Source organism: Medicago sativa, chromosome 3 (genome assembly GCF_051527215.1).
Source record: "Medicago sativa cultivar Bolivia chromosome 3, Bolivia_mono, whole genome shotgun sequence".
NCBI lineage: Eukaryota > Viridiplantae > Streptophyta > Magnoliopsida > Fabales > Fabaceae > Medicago > Medicago sativa.
Genome location: NC_140751.1, coordinates 85246573 through 85271397, shown reverse-complemented (window position 1 = coordinate 85271397; position 24825 = coordinate 85246573). Strand labels below are relative to the sequence as shown.

The 24825-nt window shown below is 33.0% G+C and overlaps 1 protein-coding gene and 1 long non-coding RNA gene across 2 annotated transcripts; both read left to right on the top strand.

Moving 5' to 3' along the window:
* Nucleotides 1-11642: 11642 nt before the first annotated feature.
* LOC146941234 (uncharacterized) lies at nt 11643-13268 on the top strand. Its single transcript, XR_015032297.1, has 2 exons — nt 11643-11909; nt 12425-13268. It is a non-coding gene; the product is annotated as an uncharacterized LOC146941234 (long non-coding RNA).
* A 7870-nt stretch (nt 13269-21138) lies between these two features.
* LOC146941233 (bidirectional sugar transporter SWEET1-like) lies at nt 21139-23399 on the top strand. Its single transcript, XM_085755000.1, has 6 exons — nt 21139-21264; nt 21359-21395; nt 21707-21802; nt 22281-22560; nt 22796-22915; nt 23018-23399. Exons 1-6 carry the CDS (start codon nt 21231-21233, stop codon nt 23192-23194), a joined length of 744 nt encoding a protein of 247 aa, XP_085611126.1. The 5' UTR covers nt 21139-21230; the 3' UTR covers nt 23195-23399.
* The last annotated feature ends 1426 nt before the right edge of the window (nt 23400-24825 follow it).

Below are 24825 nucleotides of genomic sequence, written 5' to 3'. Positions count from 1 at the left end.
GTGATTTATGTACGAACTCAATTTGTTGTATAAATATTCATTCGTGTGTAATTTATGTTGTAAATTTTAATGTATCCAGTACTAATATTAACACACGTGCTAGACTTTCTAGATACTTCTGGTATGGGTGTTACAATTGGTATCAGAGCAGGTCGATTCAGATCGTGCCTTGGGTCATTAAATTACAACTAACGTAGTGGGACCATTGGGTTCCGGGTAAATGTTCTATTTGTTGGTGTTAGTTGAGCCTGATCAACTCAATTTAGCATTCAACGATTAGAATGGATGCCTGAGAGCTGAATAGGACCCAGGAGGAACGAAGTATGTGATGGGGAAGGTTGATCGTGCCAAAAGGTGGCCGGTGAACTAATCAAGTAGAAGTGTGAATCCTCCGGGAATGTAAGGTATGTTAAGAAGGAAGGTTTCGACAATGTCGGGTAAGATGATAGTGATACTCCATGTATCTGTAAGTGAAGAAGTTGAATATATATATAGTATCGGCAAGTATCGGCAAGAGATACTGGAACGGATTTAAGATATTCTAGAATGTTAGTACAAGGTTACAGGATAGAGAGAAGTCGACATATGTTGACGGGTTTAGCTGGCTCTCAGGAATAGCAATATGTGAATGAAGTTAAGGACAAGTACGTTCGGAAAGTTGCGTAAGTGGCAACGTAATAAGTTAAGCTGTTCGTAGCGGAAGAAGTTAAGGTTTATGTGGAAGTTTTATGTTAAGAGACATGATGAACAAGACATTAGTTTCTAATGTGCCTTGAATTGACCCGAATGATGTTAATGCTTGCCATGCAAAGGTTATAAAATTGTTTTAAGATGTTTGGAAGGAATGATATGCATTGGGATACTTGAGGAAATAAGATTTTTATGAAAAATATGATTTTTGGAAAACTGAGCTGAAGAAAACACGCCAATAGCGAAAATTTCGCTAATAGCGAAATTACTCCAGAGGGTTTCGCTAATAGCGAACCTGGAGCGAAATTTTCAGTTTTTCCAAAAAGTGTCATTTCGTCTCTAGGGTTAGTAGTAGCTATTGGGGGTTGTTTTCACAATCTTTTATGTAACAAATACTCTCTATAACATCAAGTATCGAATGCATATCACATCATATGATTTCTAAGGAAGAAAATGCATGGACAAGTATTAACGGAATCAATCCGGTTTAAGGTAGTTTTGAAAGTTAATGTGTCAAGAGTCAAGAACAAGCCAAGATCAAGAGTATGGAAGTACCAGAATTCAGAAGGAAAGTCACCGAAGTTTATGCATGAGGTATGAAGTAAGAAGTTGAAATGGTGCAAAGTTATAAGAAATCACAAGGTTCTCGGAATATGTGGAGTTATGACGTATCTCTCGAACCTATGTTTTGCTTAATTGACTTGCTAAGGCTCGATATGATGTTGAATCCTAAAGTTTAAATAATTTTAGAAAGATTTACGCGTATGGGTTATTGAAGTTGGCATTTTGAAAATTCACGAGGTTTTCTAGGAACCGGTTGCTACGACACTTGTAGAGCGAGCTAGACTCATTAGAATCTAGATTTGATGACACGTATGTGTTATCAACTCGTTCTATAATTTTAGAGTAACAACCGGGGCCTAAACTCAGTTTTTGTATATGGTAGAAAATCACCAACGTCAATGACCCGTGCACTAGTTTACTAAGTTTTCTTTAAAAGAAAAATCAATGAGCAAGCATTGGTATGATTAAGCAAAAATATAGTATGCGAAGATACGAAGGTACCAGGCTAGAGGTTCAAGAAAGATATGTTCAAGTGTTAGATGGGTTTGTTAACGGATGTTGCGTTACTCGAAAACAAGTTCAAATATGATGTATATGGTAAATGCAACCAGCAGGAACGTAAGGTTTACCCCCAAGTCAAGTATTATAAGCATAAGAAAAGTTATCATGAGTTTTGTTCTTACAAGGCAGTGGTAAGGACAAGTGTGAGGTGTGACGTTGTTGGCAACATGGATGATCCTGAGAATAGTTCAAAAAGTAAGTATCCAAGTGGTAAGCACGAATTGAAGTCTCAATTGCTCTAATGGGTTAGAGTAATAGGTTAAGCCAACCGGTGGGAATCGGAGTAGCGCCATGGAAGTTAATTGTTAAACACGAAACATGGGAGTTTTAGTATATATGAAGCATTATAAGACAAGTGAAGAGTTCTTGATGTGATAAGTATGGATGTTTATATAGTTAGCATTGACTAAGGTAAAAGTTTTAAGTATGTACCTCCACCAAGGTAAGATGAAACAGACAAGAGTTGCCCTATATGAATTAGTCAAGAATGCATGAATGATGATATTGGAAAGTATGTAAGGTTCAGAAGGTTACATTTCGTGACTCAAGTAAAGAATCAAAACATCAAGAATGATGACCGGGTTCCGGAAAAGGTATTAACGCTCAAGCGATAACCAAATGAGATAATGTGGAGAATCAAGTTTAGTGTTCTGAAGAAGAGGAATAAGTTTATGTTAAGAGGTCCAAGGATTTCCTGTGGATATGTAAGCGGTATGGCAAGTATGTATATCAGTTAAACAAGGGAAGAATTTATCTTCGAAGTTAAGCATGTTATCATAAGAGAGAAGCAACTTTTGAGTGTTGTGTAAAGAGATTCATACTCATGTTTGCAATACTTGTTGAGTGAAAACGATACTTGTTAGGAAACGTCAAGCCATGATTTTTTAACCTTTAAAGCTAAGATCGGTATTATGGAACTTGGGAACGATGTTTTTATTTAAACTTATGAAATTATACATTTTTGAAACTGATGAGATACGTCGTAAGTGAACTCACTTAAGACGTACAAACTTCAGGACCAACTCGTCGTGGACAAGTTTCGGACGAGTTGTAAAATCTTTTTCCAAAATATCGAAACTCGTCCGGTGGTTCTGAGGTTCCTTATACAATCAGTTTTGGAAATGATAAAATCTTTTTAGTTATGTATAAATTCGTTCCAAGAACCCGAATACCAAAGTTTAAGAAAAAATTTCTTCAAGGAAGATTTTAGAACACGTATCGTTATCATTTAACAAGAGACGGCACTTGAAAGTATGTACATGTTATGGAAACGACAATGTTTATATGAAGCCAATGTCATATAGAATACACGGAATTGTATTAAGAGTATACGACGTAAGTACAAGTGGAATTTCTAGCAAGTTTCAAGAGTATCTGAATCATGATGTTGATTGATAGATTATCAGATGAAGTGGTGAGTTGATTTCACTTTTTCAAGTCAAGTTATATGAGATACCCATTAGTTCGGGTGTGATAAGATGTCAAGCTATATTAGATCTCAATGAGGTCGAACGATTTCCTAAGACTCGGAAAGAGATAAGTGATTCATGGAATTGTTTATATGAGTAATACAAGTAAGATTATGAATTCATGATAAGATGTAGGTATGAAATATGTTTTATGTTGCAAGTAAGCACTGCAGGGCAAACCTGGTATCCGATAGGATTCCCGTTAAAAGGCAAATCCTGAGAGTTCATGTTTACGATAAGATACCGTTATGAATGGTTTATGTTAATCGGGTAAGATTCGAGATCGAGATAATAAGTTTATGTGTAGCAAGATAAGTTCTAAATCGTGATATACTAAGATAACTCTAAGTTGGAGTGAATAATAAGATCAAGAAGGCTATGTTCAGGTACATGTGGGTTAAGAAACAAGATGAAGACATGATACGACGAACCCTTTTGATATGTATGAATGGAAAATGTTTGGCTCAGACCATAGATGGTAAATTTTTGTCATGATAAGTGGTAGTGATCTCTAAATTTCGAGGACGAAATTTTTTTTAAGGGGGGTAGAATGTAACATCCCGCTCATCAGCTAAAGGAAATTTTATCGGTTAAATGTATCAGAGGACTCAGGTTCATGGAAAGTGAGTATGATGGAGAAAGTTAAGTATGGAGGATAGTAAAAGTATGCAATATCAGTTAAGCAAGGACTTATGTATCAGTGTCAGGTAAACACGATTGAGACGAAGGGCATTTAAGTAATCTCGCACAAGGGAGTATATAAGCATGTTTGGGCACCAAATACTCATTTTCCCATTTCATTTCTCTCTCTAGGTTTTGAGGAAATATTTCTCTCCTCCTTCTCTATAAGTATGCGCCCCTCCTTCCCTCTCTAATTCATCCAAGGCTTTCCAAATCATGCAAGAGGTGATCAAACAAGAATCATAGAAGCTTCAAGGACAAGAAACAACAAAGAGAATGGATTTAGCTTGGATTCTTGGCTTAGGGTTTGATCTTGGGGAAGCTTGGAACTTGAGGAATCACAAGGATTATGTTAGGTGAGTTCTTAGATAGAACCCTCCCTTGGGATTATGTGTTTATTTTGCAAGAAAACATGAATTATGTTAAGATTAGAAAATATGAGAATTTTATCCCCTTGCCTTGATCTTGCTTTGTACATGTTAATATGGCTATGAAAGATGTTTTAGAATGTATATATATGTTGCTGGATGTTTTGGTGCATTGCAGGAACCATTAGGATGAGTTTTGGGTCAAAAATAGCAAAATTTGTACCACAGACTCGAAGAACCACGCTATTAGCGAAATATACGCTAATAGCGAAATTCTTCAGCAAGGGCTACGCCCCAGCTGCGCTAATAGCGTGGCCTTCTGGACTTGGCCAACTTGCTTTGGCCTGTTGGCCCAGTTCAGGGTCCGTGGTGCATTCCGAAGCTTTTCTTTCAACGTTTTATAACTTTGTAACCCCAAAACAACATCTAATCAATGCACATAACATCAAGCAATCATCGAATCAAGAATCGTGGTGATCTTAACATGTACATCAAGAAAGGCACAAGAGAGTTTAAGCCGATTTATTCGGGTAGTAAGCATTAAGGAAGGGACGAACTAGAGCCTCGACATAGTAGTCGAGAACTAGCAAGTTTAGCATGAAATCCCTAAGTATGTTAAGTATAGGAATGAACCTAAGTAAGTAAGACGCGAAGCGTAATCTCTTCGCATATGATCATGTATGATTAGTTAGCACATTAAGTCATGGATTGATTAGTTAATCTCTCCACTAAGAATAAGAATGTATAAGTTTACCGCTAACCGGATCGACTCAAGGGTCCGAGGTAATAAGCAAGCAGGTATGAATATGTTTATGTATATGTACGATAAGACTATGACTTAATAAGTAGGTGGCATGTCTCTTGCTATCCACATCAGGGGGATACAAGAGGTTCTCGATCTAAGGGGAACGATTCAAGCCGTAAGGGACCCGCATGTCACTGAAATTAACAAGACGTAGGTGTTCGTGTCTCTTGTTATCCACGCTAGGGGGATACGGGAGGTTCTCGACCTAAGGGGAACGGTTCAAGCCGCAAGGGACCCGCACGACACCGAGGGAGTCCGATGTACGTACATCGGTCATGTATGGGATTGATCTCGGGGTTACTCCACCCGGGACTATCCGTAAAATGAACCAAGATAATAATTGTTTGTTCAACGCTAACCTAATGAATGAACTTATGCACGACTATGTATGTTATGTTTATGATTAAGTTATGAGCAAGGGCATTAGATGCCATAAGACATGAGCAAGTTATGTAGAGAACAAGTAAAGTATGTTATGCCGATGACGATCTTAGGTTTCCCCTAATCGTCCGGTTTAGAATCGTGCCATGATTATGTATGCTTAGGCCTTGATACGTAGAGCGTATCATTGGCAATGCGGTTTTAGGTTCCCATCGACCGCCATGACACGTATAGGAAGTGAAGCCTATAAAAAGTTAGGATAAGAATATGACGGCTCTAGTATGCACTACCGTCTAAGCATGCAAGTCCCCACACACGTATAATCAACCGTCAGGTTGTAATATAGACACGTGGTGACCGTAGGTTTTCCCTTGAGGTTGCCTATAGCCTAGGATTAGGTGGAACTCACTGAGACATTATATCTCATCCCAATCCTTATTTGTTTCAGATAAGCAGGACGCTATGTAAGCTTGAAGTCGGATGAATGTTTCAGCAAGTGTGCGTTCGTGTCGCTGCAGGATGCTTTGGATATTGAAGGATGAAATTATATATGTATAGTCGTGATGTTTATGTGATTTATGTACGAACGCAATTTGTTGTATAAATATTCATTCGTGTGTAATTTATGTTGTAAATTTTAATGTATCCAGTACTAATATTAACACACGTGCTAGACTTTCTAGATACGTCTGGTATGGGTGTTACAAAACCATATGAGGACAATCTCACTATAAATTGCAGGGGAAACCGATGAATTTGAGAGTGTTAGAGGCTAATGACAACTTCATTTTGACATTAAAGGAGGTCCAAGGGCTTCTATGGATCTTAACGACTGAAAATTCGGTCGCTAAAAAAAATTCTAATTCTTTTTGAAAAATTCATGTATGGCTATAGTCATACATGACCATGAACTATATCTGCCTCTGAAAATCCCTATAAATACATTCTATATGCAAGGTCCGAGGTTCGAATCTCGAAAGAAAAAAAATTCGCCTTTGATTGTAATAAGAAAACATAACAAAGCCACTAGCTAGGGATCGAAACAAAACACTATCTAGATAGCATGATTAAAACAAAGGGGATCTATTCACCGGGGAGAAAAGTAAAAAACTAAGTTTATTAATGAATCCACATTAGAATTAAATCTAACTAGAATCAAATCTAATTAACATTGTCGGGTAACTTTGTATCTTGGCAACCTAAAATTCTTATCAAATACACCGAAGTTGGTTAATTTAATTATTGAATGTTAGTTCGTTTACATAATACTCTTTGACAAAGCACATTATGACCACGAATTGCCCTCACAATTCTATTCTACATATATATATATATATATATATATATATATATATATATATATATATATATATATATATATATATAGGGCATTTCAAATGAGAGCACTCTTTAAATGAGAGGGTGAGAGGGTTAAAGCTCAGCCCTTAGATCTGATCAAACGGTTATTATAGCTATATGTCTTTTATGTGCTTATCTCTTACGACTTAATTTTCCCAGTTCAGCCCTTGATATTCTTCTTCAGAATTGAGAGTTCTACCCAATTAATTTTCCCAGTTCATCCATGTTGTGTTTACTCTTCTTTCTTCACCTTAATGTAATGTTCTGGCCTCTGGGATTCTTTTATTTAGTATCTATTTATTAATATTTTATTGTTGATATCTGAAAATTTCACGATGGATATTGGCAAAGTACTGTAAACAGAAAATCCAATACGAGTAAAAAATAAACATGGATCATAAATGGACAATAATTGTTGATACATAATGGGCAAACAGTGTGTTGTTTTACAAAAATCAACTAATGTTAGAAGAACACATGCCCATTTTAATGGAACCCAAAGTTTGGGACGTGTTATATATTCTAAAGTTCTACTAGCAATTATTTTCACTTTCTGGCTACCTTGTAAGTGCATATTGCTTTTAGTGGACCTAGAGTACACACAGACTCAATGGGGAGCCAGGAAATTTATGGAGCCCGGGCAAAAAATTTATCGCAAATTCACATGTGACATAATATATAAACAGTCATAAATCGAAATAAAAGAGGTTCCTCATTTTGTCAACAAACGTACAATTTAAAATAGGGTTATTAATTGAAATTGACCATGTAATATACGTGAAGTCTGAAAAATTGACCCTGTAATTAAATAACATGTATTCTGAACATGTAATTCGAGATTTTAATTATTTACTCACTCCGTTTCAAAATGAGTGTCATTTTAGGTGTTTACACACATATTAAGAAATGCAATGATTAAGAGAAAGAGAATGATTATTTTGCCAAATTATCCTTATTAACTATTGGTTAGTTTTAAAAGTAATACTTTGGAAGTAGTGTGCAGAATATTAATTGGAGGGTACAATTGAAAAGAAAAAGTTATTATTGCATTGGAAACTGAAAGCGACACTCATTTTGAAACAATTTTTTTTGGCTAAAGCGACACTCATTTTGAAACGGAGGGAGTATAACCCTGTAATATACGCGAACTCCAAAAAAGAAACCAAGAGATTGAATTTTTTTTCATGATTTCATAGTGGCGAGGTAAGAACGTTAAAATATGGCTTTACACATAAAAAAATTATAAATTTTCGACAAACGACAAATTAATTATGAATTTTTAAAGTGTCAAAAACTCAAAACAAAACAACGGAAATCTCAACCTATAAATCGAATTTTGAGCTCATTATTTGCAGAGACATCTATAAAAATACATAAAAAGGATCTGTGTATACTCACAAGTCAAATTTAGTTCCCTAATTTTGTAGCATGACTACAACAAGAGAAGAACCTTCACAATGACATTTTGTAGTTTTTAAACGATATACAAATTAATTATAAATTGTTTAAGAAATTCATAATTAGAAGGGAATAAAAATTCATAATTAATTTATCCCTGGTCGAAGAAATTTAATTTTTTGTGTAAAGTTATATTTTAACGTGCTAAACATGTATGAAAAAAATAGTGAAAAAATTCAACATGTAGGTCACAAATAAGAAGAAATTCAAGTTACAATGCTAGAACATATGTTTTGTATTTTACAGGGTCATTTTTCAGACATAATGTATATTATAGGGTCAATTTGAACAATTAACCCGTTAAAATAAGAGAGATGGACCCGTCAATAGTGTGCTAAATAAAATTAGGAGGTAAATGTCTTTTCCGAGCCTATTTGTGTGTGATGATTTTCAGATTTTGCCCAAATTTTTCTTTTTGTAAGTGTGTTAATGGGATATTGCGTTGGGTCTAATGTGCAAAAATTATCAATCGAGTCCGGGCGACCGCCCGGGGTCGCCGGGCGGTGAAACCGCCCCTAACACACATAACCAATCATTAATAGATGCGTGCGCAAGGAATTGACATCATGAAATGTGATACCATGCACTTTCTTTTTTTAGGGGGAGCAATCTTTGGAATGTGATACCATGCACTTTCTTTTTCTTTTTTCAGGGGGGACAATCTTTCTTGCAGAGTTTCAATTGGGGTTTTGAAAACTATCGAACTGGTCGATTAACCTAGTTGAATATGAAATTGGTCAATTTATCGATTGCTTTGAACTTGTTTGAACTATAGTCCAGTCAAATTGGATTGAACTATAGTTCAGTCAAATTTCTTCTTAAATCTTTTTTAGTTTTTAATACATTTTTTGCTTTTGTATTTATTTATGGGTTTTGTTAACCAATTCTTGAAAATGTGAGCATTTATTTGACCGAATAATGGTTACACTATTTTTTATTAAAAACTTACTCCCTCCGTCTCACAATATTAGTCGTTTAAGGTTTGTACACGATTATTAAGGAAATGATTAATTGTGTTGATTTCAATGGTAAAATTAGTAGTATTTACTAAAATATCCTTATTAATTGTAGTTAGTGGAGTAGTTAAGTTGGATGAAATTCAATAAATAAGGGTATAATAGTGGAAAAAAGTAATAAATGCTGCATCGATATTGTAAAGTGACAATTATTTTGAGAAAAAGAAAAAATGCTAAAGTGACAATTATTGTGAGACGGAGGGAGTATTTATTTTAGTTGTTTAACAATGCCCTAATATTCTCCTTTATTAGTGATCTAGTATATGTTTCATCTATTTGAAAATGTTAACATAATGATTCAATTATATGTTGGACAAAATAAATATGATTATGAAAGCAATTTTTATTGACGTTCAATTATGTTGAATTTAAGTGTGAGTAATTTAGTCTCACATCAATTGCAAATGAACTAAATATTGGATATATATATATGTAATAGATATGACTTATATATCTAATGTTTTAAAATTTTAGATGAAAATGTGACATCTTCCTCTCTTGTGGGCATTGAATTACTCTTCCTCCCTTATATGGTTGATCATTTTGTGTCATGTACAAATCAATTTAGGATTTACATACTCTTATATTTGCTCTTAATTCATCAACATTGTCTTTTTTAGAGGAATCTCATCAACATTATCTTCATAAACTAAAAGACGTTTTATTTTCTTCCCGATAATAACTAAAATATACCGCCGATTTTTTTTTTTTTAAGAAGTCAAACTATTCCATTATAATTTACACTAGAGAGAATCAAATATAAAACTTATTTATTATAATATAGATATTTCACAATCATCATGCATCATATATCTAAATTGTTTCACCCATAACTTGATGAAGAATATGATTTGGTACAACATGGTCAATTAAGAGACTCTAAGATTAAATATGGTGCACGATCATCTCAATGTACAACAGCAAAAATTGTACATCCAGTTTGACTTTTTATATGTGCTGCACCAATTAAATAAATATTATCAAATACTATGTTTTTTTTTGACAAAAAAATAATATATAAATATTATCAAATATGTTTTTTTGCTGACTAAATTTTCAAATAATATATAAAAAGATAAATTTTATTAAAAAAAGTTATAAGTTGACCTAAATTGAATTTGAATTTTTTTAATCCAAACCAATCAATACAGGTTTGATTTGTAAATTCTTAGATACCATAAAAAATTCGGTTGAGTACCGGTACTCTCAAAGAAAAAATATTTTAACATTGAGTTTATTTTATAATAAATTAATATACAAATATGACATGACATGAATTGATTGGATGAATGGTATATATTCAACCAAATTATATAGGTACCACTAACATAAAATGACCCATTTGATCACATATAGTTGGGAGGATGGTGCAATATATGCCACGGCACCTTTCCCACGGGTTGTGTGGTTATTTTCGGTGAGCTAAATTTATAAGATGGATTGGATATTATGTAAAATTATTAACCATTTAAATGATGCAACAAGCTAATTGTAGACCATTTGTTAAAATTAAAAATTAAAAAAAAAGTTAATTGTAGACCCTAAGATAAGATAAGGCATTGATAGGTTTAAGTCATAAACCGCTCGAAAAATAGGTTCCTAGACTTGCGTCAACAACGGCCAGCATATATATCATATATGCCAACATTGCCAAGAGTGAAAATGACAAATGGAGAAAGGAACACTAAGAATATGGGTTCATAATAAAACTAGATTGATGTGATGCTTTCTACAAGTTGTTTGTAATTGTATACATCTCAAGTTCACTGTGTGCTGGTGTAATAATGCATAATTACGAATATTTTGTAATAAACCAATGACGTTGTATAATTTCACACATAGATTCGAGTTCCTTATTGTTTGGTTATGAGGGAAGTCCTAAAATATTGTATGTCCATCATTTATTTTTTTTTTGAACAGCGACACATAAGGCATATTTACTCTAAAGTGATAACATTGATTTCTAAATATTGTTTGGTCATGAGAAATTGAACACCACATTTTTTTTTTGGGGGTCAAATGAACGCCACATATTTACTTTAAAGTGATAATTTTGATTTCTAAATATGTGACACAATGTCGATATATAGTCATTTTTTTTTTAGGGAGTCGATATATAGTCATTGACAGGGGCGGATGCATGTAGGAGCATTGTGGGACTATAGCTCCACATGCTTTTCCCCCTTTTTTTTTTTTTTTTTTTTTATATACACCCTCCGGTCACTATTATAAGCAAATGTTTACACTTTAGGTTCATTCAACAATTAATGATATATATGGTCTTTGTTGTAGGTCACATACATCATTCAATGAATAAATCTAAAATGCAAACATTTGTTTATAATAGTGACCGGAGGGTATATTAAACAAAAGACAGCTGTGTGTCTCACTCTCACTCTCTTTCATTTTCTATTCCAATTTCCTTCCTGTAGGCTGAACCGTAACTAAACAAACACGCCCCTTTCTCTCTCAGCTCTCCATCTCTTTCAATCTCAGCTCTCCATCTCTCTTAATTTCAAATTTCTCCTACTTCTCAACTCTCACTTCTCACTCTAAGGTAAGCAATTTCCCCCTCATTCTTCAATTGATTGTTTTAGGTTTTTAAAATTGGGGTTTTAAAATTGTTAGGGTTTCCTTAGTGACATCAATCATTTACTAAGAATGTTTTATATTGATTTTGAGTAGGTATTCGACTAATTAATTGTTACAGATTCATGTTATTACCTTTCGAAATGAATTCGTGTTGTATGCAATGTTAATTTCTAATTAATAAGTGGTATCGCAAGAACACTGTTGTTGGCATCCTTCAAGCAGAACATAGGCTGGCGCCTCTGTTTCGTATCCAAAAATTCATTTTCAATCAATTATATAATCATTTCATCATAAAGAGGTGTATCATATAATGATAAGGTTGTCAATTTGAAATTACATTAAAATATAGCTTCTCCCGTACACATTTTGCATACTTATATTTGAATGAACATAAGGTAGAAAACTATACTAAGAATTGTTTATGATTACTAGTGATATTCTTGTTACTTGTAACAATGATTGTGTGTTTTACTTTTATAGGATGAAGAAATTTTTTCCCGTGCTTTCTAGAGACAAAGCTAGTTCTTCGGCTAGTCAAGAACCATCAAATACTCGACATCCAAGTGAACCACAAAATGAAGTTACACCTAACTCGGCCAATGAGGGCATTCAAGTTGTTGATTACAATTTGTTGGAAACGGATCCAGGACTTAGGTCTCCAATTTCAAGCTATCATCCTAACATCCAAGATGAGGTACGTAAAGCTTACCTTAAAAAAGGTCGTTATAAACCTAGCAATAAGTTGAAAGGGCTTTCAGAACTTTGTGCAAAACTTGTGGAAACAAATAAGTGCAACACATTTGCCATGGTTTATAAACTTTTGAAGTTGGCTTTGCTCCTGCCGGTAGCAACTGCAAGTGTTGAACGTGTTTTTTCAGCTATGAAAGTTGTGAAGAGTAACCTATGTAATAAAATGGGTGATGAATGGCTAAATGACCGTCTTGTAACTTATATAGAAAGAGATGTTTTTTTAACAATTAACAATGATGTTATTTTAGCTCATTTTCAACAGATGGATAGGAGACGATTTTCTTTGTAATGTATTGCACTCTATAGCAGTACCTTCTGTTGTGTTTTGCTGTTGGGAGAAACTCTTTTGGCCTCTTGTATTATACTTCGGCATCATAGGTAGAGGGTTTGGGATTTTGACGTGCCGCCTATATACGGTGCGCTTTTTGTTGTTTTTTCCTGTTTTCCCGCGAGTTGGTGGTGTGTCTTACACCTAACTTGTCGATGAATAAAATTTTTCGTTTCAACAAAAAATAATGTTAATTCTTATTTTTATTATAGTTTGCATTATTGTTTGTTTGAAATTTTAGCTCCACGTATACTTGAAGTCTGGATCCGCCCCTGGTCATTGAATTGACCAAATTATATATACTCATTAAATGTATTTTGTGTTAATAATTTGATGATCAAACTATGAGTAATAAAACATGCAATCATTGATCAAACTAACTAACAGAAAGATATACTTAATGATGTATTTTTAACACATTCAATAACTTTTTTTGTGCAAGAATAACACATTCAATAACTAAAATCACCATTTACTTGAAAGAAATATAAGAACGTTGAGAAACACACTATACAAAAAATTAATGATGGTGGGATCCACTTAGTGATAGGACCCACCACTTATTTTTTTTGTCTATCTCTCTCTCCAAATTACAACAAATGGAACAAATTACAAATGGAGAGGATCTTAACCCCTATTTTGTACCCTTTCTTCAATCATTGCACGGATTCAGAGGATAATGAAAATTCAAGGTCGTCATAAAACACGTGTAAGAATGAAACGTGTAGAGCAAAAAGTCGAATCAGTCATCTCGTACCTTCGATGGAGACATTAAAATGTTAAGAAAAACATGTAATGTAATCTCAAGAAGAAGAGTTTAATTGAAGAATTATGCTCTTTACCCAAATGGTTTTGCTCATTCCCAAAGTAAAAGACCAAATTGCCCCTACACATGTTAAGTCATGCTAGTGCAAATGTTTACGTAGGTTAACATGCACTAGTGTTATTTTGTAGAAAACTTAGCGTATGTTAACATGCGTTAGTGTAATTTTGTAGAAAACTTAGCGTATGTTAACATGCGTTAGTGTAATGGGTAACGTGAGTTAACTCGCGTTGCCATTTGCACTAGCGTGAGTTAACTCATGTTCATAGCAGAAACAGAATCTGCATTAAATGCAGTGCAGTAACAGAACAGACTTTTGAAAAGCCTAGAAATACCCGTAATCACGCCACATTCATAACATAACCAAATTACGCCAGTTTAAGAAGTTTATCGGATAATACGACATAATCGATCAAAATTACGCAAAAACATCGTTTTTCTCACAATCACGTAATCACACATAAATGATCCAAACGGTCCAAATTTCACAAATTCGCCGGTAATATCCCGTAATAATTTAAACACACTTAATGACACGTAAACGATCCAAAATAATTCATTTCATATATTTATATAATATTAGTTACATATTGGCCATAAATATTCAAATTACACAACCGGTCACCAAAAAATATGTCGGGGGTGTAATACCACCAAAAAATAGAACGAACACCGACCGACCCAAAAGTGTCATAACCTATCTAACTAGATTAGTGATAGTGCATAATCTTCATCTTCATCCATGACTTCGTTCTCTTGCTTTGGCTTTTTCGGAGTGTCCAAAGTAATAGGATTGTGCTCATTTGTTGGTTTCTTTGGCGGCTTCGGCTCCTTAGACATGAGCTCATCGAAGGCGGCGTTTCTATCCAAAAACTCAAAAAGTCATTGCTCCGCCTCACCAATCTTGTGAGTCATCCACTCCTTAGGAGGAGGTTGTAGCGGACAATTTTCTTTCAACTTCACATGAAGAAAGTGGTCGGGAATCAAGTAAAGGCACATTATGTTGGAATGTGGCTTAAGTGGTGGAGCACTCTAGATTGGAAAATATGTCTCACATGAACCACCCATTTCGGGCAAAGTCAATAGAACAACCGCTCTATTGTAGCAACTAGCAATAATGCGACCCATATCCTGACGATTTGCAATGATTTGGAATGAAGATTTTGACCCAAAAATTCGCACTTTTTGGGTTTTTGGAGGTGGAAGGAAAGAAAAAATGGCACTTTGTGCTTGCCTGCTGGGTTTTAAACAAAAAATAGTACTTAGCGTGAGTTAACTCACGCTACGCATGTTAAGTTACGTAGGGGCAATTTGATCTTTTACTTTGGGAATGAGCGAAACCATTTGGACAAAGAGCAGAATTCTTAATTGAAACCTTCATATATCGTACATCAAATATGCTTGATCCACAATCGTTTCTTCGAGACATGTGGCTCCATAATTTTGATGGTTAGCATTTGACAGTGTGGTGTGGGCCAGCATCGTGATTTTAGAAGGTGCTAAAAGCTTGATGTAACCGCATTAATGTCTCAATTTTTGAATAGATCATGGAAGATACATTCGTTTACATCTTTTGACATACATTTTTTTATATGTATCTATTATAAATTATAAATAGAGTAGATATGCTTTGTTTGAGAGTTTGGAAGGAAGAGGAAATGCACGTTTCGAAAAAAAGAAATGAGAAAGTGGAAGAAAAAAAAAGACTTAGGGAGAAGAGAGCTTTGGGGAACTCAAAAATTATATTTAAGGAAGGTTTTGAACGGTTTGAGTTTTTATATGAATTTTTCATGGCTTTGTTTAACATGTGCAACATTGCAGACGTTAAAACAAACAACAATTATTTAGTCAAAAGTTTTATATTTAATATTAAACGTACAAAATCCAATACAAAATTTCTATTTTAAACTTCTTAACATGTGTAAATTTACACATGATAGAAAAACTCATTTTTCAAATTCAATCTACGTTATTATAATATTATTTAAATTAAAAATATATTGTTCATAAACATTATTTTATCATTCTCTAAAAAATTATTATTTCAAAAAATGTGAAAGATTTTCCCATTTTTCTATATATTTCTCATCCTCAAAGCACTCAATTCCCTTCAAATTTCTAAACAAAGTCTTGGGCTTTGTTTGCGAGTTTGGAGGAGAAATGATGAGAGGGTTTTGAAAAAAGGAAGGAGCACGTGGAAGAAATAGATGACATTAGGAGACGAGGATTTGGGGTGTTAGTTTTTCTTCAAACACAAAACCCTCTTCATTTGGGGAACTAAAAAGTTTTATTGATGGAGGGTTTTGGGGGGATTTTGGAGGGTTTATATAAATTTTTCGAATTTAATCTATGTTGTTATAATATTCTTAACATTAAAAATATATGAATCATAAACACTAGTTTATCATTCTTTAAAAAAACACTCTTTCAAAAAAATTTGAATTTTTATTTCCATTTTCCTCTATATTTCTCACCCTCAAGACCCTCCTCCCCTCCAAACTCCTAAACAAAACCATGTTGGTTTCCACGAAGGTTTAAGGGGTTCACATCCATGTTGGTTTCTATCATCTTTTTAGGACAATGTTTTATTTTTATTTTTATTTTTTTACAAGTTTTAGGACAGTGTTTTGATCATTATACTCACTATTAGCTTTTTAAAATAACTTTTGTGGTGATTTAAGAAAAAAACCTCATATTTAAACTATGTAACTTTTTATACCTTTTTCAGTAAACCTCTACGAAATATGTTTTTTTCCTTCTATCTTTTCTATTCTATGTATGAAATATAATCTTATGTTTAATAGATGACTACAAAACTCTATCAGAATATCAAGATGTTGGTAGAATTCTGTGAAGTAAATTGTTGTACAAATTTGAAATTTGTAGCATATTTATTAATGATTGATTTAACAAAATTGATATAGTAAATAAATCCTCGTCACGTCTAGAAGTCCTAGCTCAACTGGCAAATGCCGAAATTGCAAGGCCAGACGCCGTGACCTGGGTTCGAACCCGGGACCTCACAGTTGTGTGTGAGTTCATTTTCAATGAATTATCACTTCATCTAAGACCAAAAAAATAAAAAATAAATCCTCGTCACACATTACGCGCACAATTTTTTTCCCATTTGAATTTAAGATAAATCAAATCATATTTTACTACTTCCATGTTTTGCCAATTGCACTGTTAGCCAGTAGTACTGTATAAGGCACTGAGGACTGAGGTAAAGCCAAAATGAGTGAGGAATATTATAAACTGTTTGATTGAATGAATGAATACCACTAAATTGAAAGTTATTCTTCACCTAATATCCTTCCGTTTATGTATTTCTTCAAATCAAACACGGAACATCAAATTTGACTATGAGTGGCCACATCACATAATTTGTACACGCGTGTACTTATTTAAACCCACCTCATTTTGATCAAGAAAATTCGAATTGATTGGGTTTGGATTTGAGTTTGAGAAATGATATTTTGACAACCACTTTTTGATAATTTTTGGACAATTTTCTCCCTCATATTCACATGATGTTGTTATCCTCTCTCTTCCTTTTTCTCTCTCCATTGTTTTTGACCAATAAGAAGTGAGAAAACCAAAGTTATCAACAAAGTTGTCATTAAATTGATGTCAAAATATCATTACTCTTTGAGTTTTTTCCAATTTTAAAATACACATGTGGAAAGGTATTGAAGATCCAAATTCATGCCCGAACCTACTCTGACTTATATCCCAATTAAATTTTACCTCTAGGAAATTAGAAACCCTTAAACAAACCCAATAATTATCTTCGTAAGTTTCTTTTTATTTTTAACGTGAGTCTTATACAAGTCATTTTCTCTATTGTTTTTGTTTAGAAAAATTAGATTGTTGAAAAATATAGTTTTAACCTTTTTACTTTTTTAATAAAAAAAATACAAAAATAAAGTCCAAGTTAACGCGGGGATGAGGCGGGACTAGGATACCTGAAGCTGGTCAAGTACGAGGTTGGAGTTCTATTTTTCACTCCGTTAGAATTAGGGACGAGTATGAGGATACACGAACCCCATCAAAGACGGAGAAGAAAAACTTGTCCTCGGTTTGTTGACATTCCTAAATTTGACTCTCTTTTTTTGTTACAAAATTTGACTCTCTTTAATGGCTCAAATTTTTAAAAATACAATTAGATTTTAATTTACTTAATGTGCAACAAGATCAAGTGTAGTATTTGTTATTGTGAGTTTAATATCTAATTATGGATTATTAGTCCATATAATATTAAATTGAGAGTGCACCATGATCACCCTTGCTTAGAGTCTTTTAATCCAAATATATGCACCCTCAACATAAACCACTATTCACCTAAAAAAACACTATGATAATTGAGTTTTTCTATTGACAAATGTTAATAATTATTTGTTAGATTTTATTTTTCTGTCCTTTGTTCGGGTTTGAACTCGTGACTTTCAACTCATTATCTCTTCATTCGATTAGTTGAACTACCTAATCTCCCACTATAATAATTGATAATGATAGAGATATTGGGTGCATGCGTGGGGATAAACAATTTCTTCTAATTTATGGTTATTCTGTTTTACATTATTAATGATGCCTTATCTTTGGTGCGTTGAGTGTGATAAAAGTATGTAATAAAAGAAGATAGTCTAGAGTAAGGAGCTAGACTCTTGCAACATGCAAAACAAACTCAAGTGTTAGTTAAAGAGATATTTATACTTAATGTCTGACATGTTTAGAGTAAGCTTAATCTAGATAGGAAACCTATGGAGAAAAACTAAGTTGAATGAATTTTGCCAATTTTGAGATTTCGTCTTCAAAAATATTGTAGGGTGGTGTTGATTTTTTATTTATATAAAAATTAAATAAATAAAAATAATGCTGGTCATTGAACTATAAAGCATGTTACTATAATAAGCCATGCAACAACCATTTTCCTAAGCCATGTTAGTTTAGAGTTTAGACATATTAGTTCCAATCAGGTAATGTTGACACACTTGCTGATTTGGCATGATAATTAAGTGGCTCGCGTGGAAACCACGTGTCTGCCGAATCATTCTCACACAAAAATAATACAAAATGTTTTTTTTTTAGGAAAAATAATACAAACAATGTACAATATCAAGTAGTGGTTGTTAAATAGGTTTGGATCTCTTCTTAAAAAAAAAAAAAAGAGGTTTGGATCTCATCCCAAAAGTTAGTTAAAAGGAAGAGGGTATTCAAACATATTTATACACTCGACAACGCGGAAACCGGAGCGACGTGAGACTAACAACAAACTACAAATAACTTCAAAACCAACTTCAACAGGTGTGACAAAACGAAGGTTAAATTCGAAAGGTCAATTTGATTTTTTAAGGGTGGTGAGTTGAGATTATAAAGGTAAGTTCTTAAACTGTCTCTTTAATCGCTAAAAATTGAGGGCAATGACGATACAAGACGGTAAAATTGATTCTCTGGTTAGTATGTAACCAGATAATTCTTGTGTTACAATTGCAATTCTTTAATTTCTGTGAGTTGTTTCTCCCATCGACTACAACCTTATTCAACAAAATGATTATTCACTCTATTGAAAAGGCATAACATTTCTCACCAAAAGAATAAATAAAAGAAAAAAGATTAAAATAAATAAGTACAAAACAATGATGAACTAAATATTTTAAATTTCATTGTCTACCCCAATATCTTTAGACTGTGTTTGGATGGGGTGATTGAAGGTTTTAAGAAAATTAGAACTATAGATAATTCAATTGATACAATTGAATTCTCTTTATTTCTATGTAATAGAATAATTACATTTTTCATTCTTAAACTTTGTTGGGCTACTTTTTATGAAATTTAAAAAAAATGAAGGATTAATGTCAAAATATGGATAATAGGAATGAATTTGCAAAAGTTTAAAATTCAAGGACCTAATTGCATTTTTTTATGCAAAATTAAAGGGACTAATTTGCATTCTTTTATTTGTAGCAACCAATTTGCAATTTTTAAAACACAATGGGACCGACTTGTTAATTTTGAAAAAATATAAGGACCAATTTGCAAAATTTGAAAAATTATTAATGATCAATTTGAGATTCACATTATATAGAATAAAAAAGAATTTTTAAATGGTATTTGAAGTTCTCTAAATATAATAACTTTATAAAATTTGTATAGAAGAGTTGTGTTACTCCATAAAGTTACACTTCCTCAAAAAAATCCTTCATTCAAACACTCTTTACATTTGCAAGACTTCTGCAATGGGTGACATTGGCTCAACACAGCCAGTGGCCAGTATGGCAGTATCCATTAATCATAAATCACATATGTAACTCAAAATCTTATATCTTATATTATACTATAATTTACCACAATATTTGTGTAGCATTGTAGAATTGTTGAAGAGAAAGAAAATGTGAATGAGGTGTTCTCCCCTCAAATTTTTAAACAAATGCATAAACAAATATAGAATTTGTCTTTATCTAGCTTTACATTATGTACGTGCTGCAAATCCCACAAATACACAATGTAATTGAATCCTCGGAGTTATCAAGCAAAGAATTCGTGGAATTCTATGATAAGCCACACGGAGAAACCTAGGAAAAAGATATCCAATTGATATATTTGTGGAGGACATTTAAATGTAAATGTAAATCCTAGTAAATGTAAATATCCCTAAGGGTAAACATGTATGAAGCACATACTCAAATACGGACACATCAACACCGATAATAGTTTGAAAAAATTACATAATTTAATGTAATCATATGTATGATGTCGCATACAAGATGTATCCGACACCACGACACGTATAATCTGAGAAGTATCTGTGTTTCATCGGTAAATATAGAAATATATACATTAATGGAGGCCAATTTACTCTTTTTTTTTGTTTAAATTTAAGTTTTTACTTCACATTGGCCCTTCAGCCTATTTTGGTAATAATTTTAATATAAAAACAGACACTTGGTTTAATGAAAATATCATTGGAACTGTTATCTTAATGGTAAAATCTGCAGAGTGGCACACATGTTATGTTGATCAACATTTTTTTCTGTAGCACATCCCGTGAGTTATGTACGTGTATGTATGACAATTGACAATAGGATGAGCATCTGAATGAATCCATTTGGGTTGGAAAACTGAGTCAGAAATAGGACACACTAAGAAAGGAAACATCTCTCAGCATCAAATCCAACGGATAAGATCATATTCATATAACAGTATCATTATTATGATGATGATATGTGTTTAACCTTATACACTTGTTAATGATTCCTTTTCCTATATAAACCCACTAACTACTACTCTACTACTATCATCATAATCAATTACCATTTCACAAGAAACTAATAAATAGCATTCTCAACTTCTAAAGAAAGGAGAGGAAAAAAATAATATTCAACATCATGGATGTTGCACATCTTTTGTTTGGCATATTTGGTAGGTTAATTAATTTATGATAATTTTTACTCTTAGTTTTACCTTGTTGTAAAAAAAAATTCTGATTCTCACAGCTTCTTCTTTGTTGGTTCAGGGAATGCTTCTGCTTTGTTCCTCTTCTTGGCACCTGTGTATGTATTACTTGGCTGCTTTCTTTTCTATGTTTTCTCCCTGTTAACCACGGACACTTCTAATTTAAGACGTGTCTAGTGTCTAATATGTGTCGTTTTCTCTCTTTTCTTATTTATTTTCTGGTTCCGGCTCTAGTACTACTATGTTAAACTTTTTCATTTCTTAGAAATGAGACGAGTCTAACTCAACACCTCAAAACCAACTCGTCACCACTTATAAATATATTTAAGTGATAGTTTTATTTAATGTGAGACTTGGAGTACTAACTGAAGTTTTGATTGAAAATTGTGACCAATTGAGTTTTGTATAGGATTACATTCAAGAGGATTATAGTCAACAAATCCACAGAGAAATTTTCAGGCATACCATATGTTATGACACTGCTCAATTGTCTCCTTTCTGCTTGGTGAGCTAGCTTTTGCTTAAACTATCTTTTTACTTTATGTCGAATTCCCCACTAAATCTTGTGTCAAGTCACGTGACTTGCTTCCTTCCAATTTTGTATGGTAAAATGTTGCTATTTGGTCCAACTGTTTCTCCTTTTGCTTCCATCATGGTGTAATTAACTTCTCTTTTTCTACATTAATTGTGAAAAGTTTTCTTACATGCATAGCATCTTTTATGGTTAAACCTTAGAGGCATGCAATGTGGTGAATTTAGGTTGGATCTGAAAGAGTGTGTCACATTTAGAGCATGATGACTTTATGAACATGACTGTCTTTAATAGGAACAAAACCTTGGTATATTTTTGCTTTTAATTAGTGCATTCAGTTTTAATTGGAATATTTCGAAAGGTTTCCTTCACTAGTCCAAGAAGAGGTGTGTGTGTACGCGCGCGCGCGCATGTGTGTGTTTGAGTAGCTTCTGATTCCCAACATCCACAGGTACGGTCTGCCTTTTGTGTCTCCCAACAACATACCGGTAACAACAGTAAATGGCACCGGAGCAGGGATTGAAATCATATATGTTTTGATATTCATCATATTTGCACCTAAGAAGGAAAAGATCAAAATCTTTGCCCTATTCACCTTGGTACTCTCTGTGTTCTCTGCTGTTGTGTTTGTCTCCCTCTTTGCCTTCCATGGCAATCATAGGAAGGCCTTCTGCGGCTTTGCCATGGCTATATTTTCCGTCATCATGTATGGTTCTCCACTCTCAATTATGGTAAGCCAATTTACGGCGCAGCGATATTTTTTTCATCAACTAGTAAGATACCTGAGCGTTTGCACAAAAATGACATTCTATGCATATTTGAAACATATAGTTTCAAAATAAATTGCTTATGAAACAAAATTTTCATATATCCAATATTAATGACATATACTAGTTAATGTAACACGAATCTATCAAGCCAGATCCAAATACATGCCATTTATTGTGGATTTGAAATTATGTGCAGAGATTAGTGATCAAAACCAAGAGTGTGGAGTTCATGCCATTCTTCTTGTCGCTGTTTGTGTTTCTTTGCGGCACTTCATGGTTTATATTCGGTCTGCTAGGCCGTGACCTATTTGTTGCTGTAAGTTAGTCCACTCGGTCTTAAATATAAGTAAAAAGGTATTAAGTTCGTAATTTAGTTTCAAGAACAAACTCACTGTAAGGGAATTTTATTACTTTTCAGGTACCTAATGGTCTTGGTTCTGTTTTGGGGACAATGCAACTAATATTGTATTTCATATACCGTGACAACAAAGGTATTTCAAAAAATCAGGCACCAATAGAAGAGGAATCAATGGAGATGGGTAATGGAAAAAACCATCAAATGAAACAATCTTATGGAAATGAAATTCAAGGATGACATGTCAAGAACCTTATGTGATTCAAAACAATCTGTGTTCTATCAGCTACATAATTTTCAACTGAAAGCAAGAACCACTCTAATATATTGTTCTGCTCTTATTTTAATGTCATGAGTTTCTGTTAAGTGACCTTTTCCTTGTAACTTAGAAAATAAAACTGGAAAATAGTTTGACTTTTATCATTAGTACATCTAAGTTCATACATATCATTGGTTATAATTTGTTAACAATAGTATTTTTTTTTCTTCATTTATAGTGATAGTTTGTCAAATTCAATTCAATTTTTTTATATTAGTTTTTTTTTTTACAAAAAAATTCAATCAGCTTGTATAACCATAAATTTGAATTTATGAGGTTTTGCTTTGATGACATAAGTTGCTAATATACAAAGTTGTATCACATGCGGACAAATTGGCCTTTTTGTTATAATGAATTAAAATCAACAAAGTTGTATGATTCGTTTGAAAAATATAAGAGACTAATTTAATTATCAATTTTGCGGATTTAATTGGACCACGAAAAAATTGCGAAGAATAGTCTAATGCAGAAGCTCAAGGAAAAGAATGAATAATCTTGTTAAAAAAAGAATCATCAACCAGAATACCAAATATATCGTTTTTTGGCATCTAAAATACGAAGGATATTGATGACTGTCATTGATGAGTAAGAATTTATAATTAAATCAACATTCCCAAATCCTGTCTCTTTCATAAGATCACATCCTATTATTCCTATATCAATATGCATCCCCAGCTCACACTACTTGTCTTGTCCAACACCTTTTAAAGCTACGTCTCCTCCCGAAAAATAATGGTTAAATATGTTTTTAATCCCTACAAAATCACAAGTTTTTAAGTTCAGTACTTATAGAATTTTAATGGTAATTTTGGTCCTCCATAATATTGTAATTTGTAAGAATAGTCCCTATTTTGAAAACTTTTTACAAAAAATAGGCGCTTTTAGTCCTCCAAAATAGTCTCTATAAAATGCAAATGGAGACTTAAAATGAATAATTTTTTTTGTAGGGGCTAAACTTGAAAGCTTGTAATTTTATAGAGATTAAAAATATATTTAACCATCTATGTCATTTTTGAAGCATTATTCAAAATCAGTTATGAAAAAGGAAATTCTGTCAAAAAAAAAAAAAAAGGAAATGTTGCACCAAAAATAAAATGAGGAAAAGGTAAATTTTATTAACTAAAATGACACCAATGATTAGTTTATAATTGGCTTTGATGGAATTTGAATTTTTTTCCCTTAAGATTACAAAGATAGCTCATGGACAATCAAATACCGATCAAATTAAGAAAATATTATTGAAGCATATACCAAATAATAAACAATCATGCTTATGTTTTCTCACCCTATATGTTTAGATTAGTCATTTAAAAAAAAATATATGTGGCTCGTAGTAGAATCAAATATATTGACACAAACCCATGTTTTATTTATTTATTGAAAAATATCTTCACTCACTTTTTTTTCTCACATACCTACATATTATGCAAAAGGGTATACTAAATATTTAAGGTGCATTTTTTTTTCTCACTTACCTACATATATTATGCTAAAGGGTATACTTTATTGAAATGCAGTATAAACTAACATATTCAGTAATTATTTTAATATG

Coding starts and splice junctions, on each gene's coding strand:
- LOC146941233 (XM_085755000.1), top strand. CDS start 21,231: ATGGATGTTGCACATCTTTTGTTTGGCATATTTG. Junction 21,265..21,358: donor TCTTTTGTTTGGCATATTTG/GTAGGTTAATTA, acceptor TTGTTGGTTCAG/GGAATGCTTCTGCTTTGTTC. Junction 21,803..22,280: donor AATTGTCTCCTTTCTGCTTG/GTGAGCTAGCTT, acceptor CAACATCCACAG/GTACGGTCTGCCTTTTGTGT.